A 6,000-nucleotide genomic window follows, 5' to 3' on the forward strand; every position below is an offset into this window, starting at 1 on the left:
ACTCTTTTGTTGCGGAGCACTGGCTCTGGGCGCGAGGGCTTCAGTAGTTGTAGCTCGCGGGCATAGTTGCTCCGAGGCATGTGGGATCTTCCCGGACCAGGGCTTGAACCCACGTACCCTGCATTGGTAGGCGGATTCTTAACCACTGTGCCACCAGGGAAGCCCAATACCTTACAATTCTATCAGTGATGATATTTTGCATTTGATACCCAAGCTTTTTGGAACTGGATAGTAAGTAAAATTTGGGTTTATAGTTGCCACAGATTATAAAACGTTATAAAACATGCCTGCTTTTCTTTTCACTTTGCTCCTTCGCCCCTTCCTCCCTGCGCCAGGCTCCTTCCTGTGCTCACGGGTCTTCCTCCTCAGAGGCCCTCTCTACCCTCATCCTACAGCTCTGACCTGCACCTGTGATGCGGCCTCTGCGCCTCAGCCACAGGGCCAGAGTTTGTTAGCACTTGGCTCGCTCCACCGCCCCCTACAGGTTGTAGGTGCAGGTTGTACGCTAGGAACCCCAGCACTGCCTTGGGGTGTCTGAGGAAATGTTAGAAATGGTGCTGCTTGGGCCCCAAGACGGCATATAAACCCATGAGCTGGGATCTCACTGTCGCTGCACAGGCCTTCCAGAACAAATAGGTCTGAACTGGCCTTTTGCTTCCCTTTTGTCAACGATGCTGTCTTAACTCTAAGTGGTGTTGGAATCCCTTCATCGTAGCGGCTTCTAGAATTTTCTCTAGAATAACTACAAAGGGGAGGGAGTAAGTCTTCAGCCCTTAAGCTTGGACTTAATTCTTCAAAAAGGCAAAAGATACGGAGAACCCCGTCTGAGGAATGAAGCAGGTTGATCACTCTGAGGGAGGCCAGGTTTGATCAAACTCCATCTCACAGAACATATGTTCTCCTGTGGTCTCTAACCCGGCTCAGAAGCCACTTCCACGAGGGGGGTTCCCAGTGCATTTTGAGCCGTGACAGGATGGTTGGAATGAGGGATGCTCTCTGCCACGGCACCTGCTCTGAAGACCAACACTGGTGTAGAAATGGGCTTTTCAGGGCCTTTATTTGGGGACCAATCTGTAACCCCACAGCTGCGTCTCATCAGTCACACACAGACACTAATGCTCACCTTCTGAGAGCAGAGTGAGTTGACAGTATGTGACAGGCCACCAGCACCCAACTAGTACATCCGATCAATATCACATGGGAAACTTACACTTCAAACCCCAGGTTCTATAAAAGGTGCTCCCAGTCTAGGAGCAGCACTGCAGAACCAAGTAGAAAAGACAACATACTGACTTTGCTTGGGGGAGCCTGCTGGGCTGGGAGATGGCACGATGGCAGAGCCCTCCCCGTGACGGGTCCCCTCTCCCCTGCTTCAGAATGTGCTGGTGTCCGAGCAGTTCGTGAAAATATTGGATGGGGTGTGTGCCGTCCACCCCCAGCTGGACGTGATATACAAGGCAGTGCGAGGCATCTCTAACAAGAAAACCCTCTTCACGTGGACAAGCCCCGTGAAACTGATCCAGGTGAGCCCTGCCGTCCTCCAAGAGCCCACAGGGACCCCTGGAGAGAGCTGACCTTTGGCTCAGCTTCCCAGAGTTTCTCCTCCCCCAGAGCGTCTGCACAGTCCTCTCTGACGAGGAATGTCTCTGCTGTGGAATATTCCCTTTGGCTCCCAGAGGAAGGGAAGGACTGAGAACTGGCTGAAGTGGGAGGAGCTTGGAAAGGATGGTTTCTACTAGCCAGGCTCCTCCATTGCAACCAAAGACAAGTCACTGAAGTGCTCTGTGCCTCAGTCGCTTCATCTGTAAAATGGGCACAACAATAATACCCACCCCAGCAGGGCTGCTGTGAAGATTAAATTCTACATGTGACTTAGAGCAATGCTTGGCACGTAATAAGCACACAATTCATGCAGGCTCTTTCCAATAGCTGGTAAGGATGCCAAGACGTGCTAACCCTGTGATCAGGACAGCTATTTGATGGCTTCAGCTAACAAGGAACCCTCAAGTCTTTTGTACCTTGTGGTCCCCTGGCCCTGGCTCGAGTCTTAGATTGTGTCTGGCAGTCACAGGAGGCAGAGGTAACAATGGAAACAAAAACTCAGAGAACGTTAGAGCTGGAAGGGTTGTTATAGCTCCTCTGGTCTGACGACCTCACAGAGCAGTGGGGTTTCTACTGCCAGCTCTCACCTGGACGTGCAGGTGAGGGGCCTGCTGCTGGGCGCAGGGCCGTCACCACCTGGGGCGGGAGGAGCTAGGGTGGTGCCCTGCAAGTGCGGGTTCCGCATGGTGTGTGCCGCTGGAGCTGCTTCCTGCCCCTGGATGGTCTGCTCTGTGCCTTAGTTTCCAGAACCAAAGAGGAGAGCTCTTGCATGAAAAATGATCGTTGTGTGAAAAGTTCTAGAAGGCAAAGCAGTATCAAGTATCTTTGTATCTTTTCAAGGAAGATGATATCAGGTGGAACTGAGGGGAAACCTGTTTTGCAAGAAGAGTGGGAATGCAGTTATCTGATGCAACATGGGGGCCTTGCTCCTTGTTTTAAAACAGTATAGAAAGGGAATCCCAGAGGAGAGACCCAACCATTCATACGATGTAAACCACAGTCCTTCCCCTCGGGGGCCCAACAATCTGGTTGGGAAGATGGGACAGATACAGTCATTTCTAATAGAAACTGTCATATGATGAATGATAAACAAGTGACAGGGTAGCAAATACAATCCAAACTAGAGGTCACTGCAGGACTGGGCACACAGAAAAGGATGCTTCCTGGCAGAGGGGCTGGGCACGGGCCTGGAGGAGCAGCAGAGAGAGGGAGGGAGGAGGATTCCCACCCGCAGAGGAGCAGAGCAGGAGTCACTCGCGGTGTGTCCGGGGTGCGGGGTGGGGTGGGAACCAGACCGCGTGGCTCTGGTCTCATAGGGGAGCCTGGGCATCAAGGCTGCAAAGGGAGGCTGGGGCTGGATGCAGCGGTCCTCAGATTCTAGGCTCAGAGTTGGGTCTGAGTCCACAGGGAGCAGGAAGCCAGTTCGAGTTATTGAGCAGAAGGTGTGATATGAATCCAGTGGGCTGAGGGGTAATTTCTCTGGCAACGGGGAGGGAAATGAACTGAGGGGGTAAATATGATAATGGGACAACCAGGCAAGACACTATCATGGTATTCTAGCTATAGAAAGGGAACTTGGCTGAAAATGACAGTGGGAGTCGGGGGACAGGGGCAGGAGATATCTTTATGGAGCATCTCCAGGACTTGGTGAGTGGTTGTGTGTGTGTGTGTGTGTGTGTGTGTGTGTGTGTGTGTGTGTGTGTGTGTGTGTTGGGAGAAGGGAGGTCTGTGGGGAGAGGAGAGAGCCAAAGACAACCCCCAAATTTTAAGCCCACTGGACTAAAAGAACAATGGTAACATTGCCAGAAGTAGGGAAGTCCTGTGGGGAAATGGAGCTGCCCCCTGGCCCCGCCTCCCTCTGTGGCCTCATCCCTCCCATCCTCCCCACTCTCCTCCACATTTCAGCCCCACTGGATTTCTCTCCATTCCTTTCTGCATCAGTTCTCTCTTAACATCAACTCTGAGTCCCTCTCTGCCTGGAACACCTTCCTCCTGCCCTCTGTGTCTCACTCACTCCTCCTCACTCTCCAGGTCTGCACTCGAGTATCATTTCCAGGGGCAGCCCTTCTCAGATTCCCTGGTCAAGAGTAAACGCTCTTGCTAAACGTTCCCGCGGCCCTCTGCTTCACCCTTTCATTGCAAGACTCTGAACTCCTCCAGGGCAGGAGCTACACTGGGTCTTATCAAAAGCACCTGCCAAAGTAACAGGCCCTCATGCCCCTCAAGGTTCTTAGTTGCTGGCCACAGAATCCACTCCGCTGCATTAAGCAGAGAGGGATCTATTACCAGAGCCAGACCCCGGAGACACCAACAGGACTGCAGAAATAGACTCTAAGCTGAGATTCCAGAAATGGCTCCCCAGACACCCCGACTGGGCTGCCAGGATGGCTGCTGCTTCTACCTTGGTCAGGAAGCCGCCCAATCGGGAATCGCCTGCCGAATGGGGAAGCCACCCCCACAGCCGCCTGCTCTCTTCAAATCACATGGGTCACACACACGTCTCGCCCAGGTGCTTGGTGAAACCCATCCCATTCCAACCCATTCTGACCCATAGCTTCAAGGGAGCTTGGGGAACGCTGGTTTTTCCTTTTCCAGGCTCTGTGTTAGAGAGAGGCTGGCTATAAAGGCACCAGAGTGGGTGTCAGGGGCCCATCCATGGTCCCTGCCGCAGCCCTCAGTAACAGATCGCAGATTTCAGCTGACTGAGGTTCGCTCTAGATATGCTGGATTGAGGTGTCAGTGGGGTTCTGCTGGGCATGCAGAGCTGGAAATGTATGTTTGGGATTCACCCCAGCAGTGGGGGTGGGGGGGGAAGTGTGGGGAAGAGGAGAGCAGGGACCAGGCACTGATCCCCCAGGAATTCCTCTGCGAGCAGGGCGTCTGCAGAAATACCTATCGATACAGCTGAGCCTTGCCTGTGGTCTTTTGAGAGTTGGAGAGGAAAAGAAAAAGATACTAAAAAAGGACCCAAAAGAATATTTTAATGATATGGGAAAGGAGTTCACAGTGTATTAATACAGTGCATTTTATAAAATAGTATGTAAAATAGAAAGACAGATAGACAGACAGGTAGATGAAAAAGTATATATCAAGATGTTACCTCTGGGTGGTGGGATTAGATTTATTGGTTATTTTTCATTTTCTTCTCTTAATTTAAAATCACCTTAAAATGTGAGTAGGTAATATCTTTGAATTGAAAGCAATGAAATATTATTTTTAAAATATTCTAACACAGTACATCTCCATATAAGCATTTGTATAAAGCAATGAGAATTCTATGAATTCCAGGAGCCTGTCCTGCCCCTCACACTGCATGGTTCTGGCTTGGTCTTTTCTGGTCTCTGAGCTGACGACAGGCCACCCACACCCACAGAGCTCCATCTTCACTAGTCTTAGCAGGGGCAACTTCAAAACTAAATAACACATGTAAATATGATCGCCACCCTATTCCCCCCAAATTGTGGGAGCTCAACAGTGTCGGCTCCAATCCTTCCCGCTTTGGAACGTGGAGCCGCAGGAGAGCCTGCTCCGCGCGGCGTGGGGGCACGCACACAGGAACCGTCGTGGGCTGTGGTGCTGCCCGACCTCGGTCTGGGCGGGCGGCGGCGGGAGGCGGGGGTTGGTACAGGTGTTACAAGGCTCCTGGTGTCTCCTGCTTCTCTCAGAGCTATGCAGACCAACACAAAATCTCAGTCCTGGACTTCTTCAGGAGCCTGAACCCTAGTGGAGAGACGAAGATGCCTGTGGGCGAGTTCCGGAAAGCTATGATACAGGTGTGCGGATTCCTAGTGGGCGCGGGCGCTGGCGCTGTGTGTGTGTGTGTGTGTGTGTGTGTGTGTGTGTGTGTGAGAGAGAGAGAGAGAGAGAGAGAGAGAGAGAGAGAGAGAGAGAGAGATGGAGGAGGTCTGGGGGCAGGCTGGCAGCAGAGAGCTCTATTGACCCCGAATGTTCTCTCTGCCTCCTCAGCAGAACAAGGTCCCTGTAAACCGGTACCAAGTCAGGGAGCTGATAAAGATGCTGGGTCAGAAGACAGACATGGTGGACTTCAGGTTAGCCCGGCCCCGCCACCTGGCCGCATCTGGGCTGCCCTTCTGCCCGGGGCAGGCCTCCCGTTCCCTCTAAGGTGCCCTGGCTCCTGGGGCCACCCTGGAGCAGATAGGAGGTGACACAGGGAGCAAATGTTTAGGCTCCAGCATGGTGAAAGAGGCAGTGGAGGCGTGTACAGGTACCACAGTGGCCCCAAAAGGAGGCATCACTGGGAGGGAGGGGGTGTCACACAGACAGACAAAAGGACAGAGGACGGCAAGTACCAAGCCCAAAGTGTGGGCCAGCTTGGTGCACTGGGGAGCCGCAGGTCATTCAATTCCGCTGGAGCTCAGGCAGCCAGGCAGCTTGTGA

The 6,000-nt window shown here is 52.6% G+C and overlaps 1 protein-coding gene across 1 annotated transcript in view; it reads left to right on the plus strand.

Moving 5' to 3' along the window:
- The window catches only part of LRRC74A (leucine rich repeat containing 74A), a 28,635-nt gene extending 22,911 nt beyond the window's left edge, over positions 1-5,724 (plus strand). The window contains exons 11-13 of the mRNA XM_057732636.1: positions 1,377-1,523; positions 5,268-5,375; positions 5,569-5,724. Of these exons, the coding sequence (XP_057588619.1) occupies positions 1,377-1,523; positions 5,268-5,375; positions 5,569-5,724 (411 nt within the window). The remainder of the gene's footprint in view (positions 1-1,376; positions 1,524-5,267; positions 5,376-5,568) is intronic.
- Positions 5,725-6,000: the final 276 nt, after the last annotated feature.

Source organism: Hippopotamus amphibius, chromosome 4 (genome assembly GCF_030028045.1).
Source record: "Hippopotamus amphibius kiboko isolate mHipAmp2 chromosome 4, mHipAmp2.hap2, whole genome shotgun sequence".
Lineage (NCBI taxonomy): Eukaryota > Metazoa > Chordata > Mammalia > Artiodactyla > Hippopotamidae > Hippopotamus > Hippopotamus amphibius.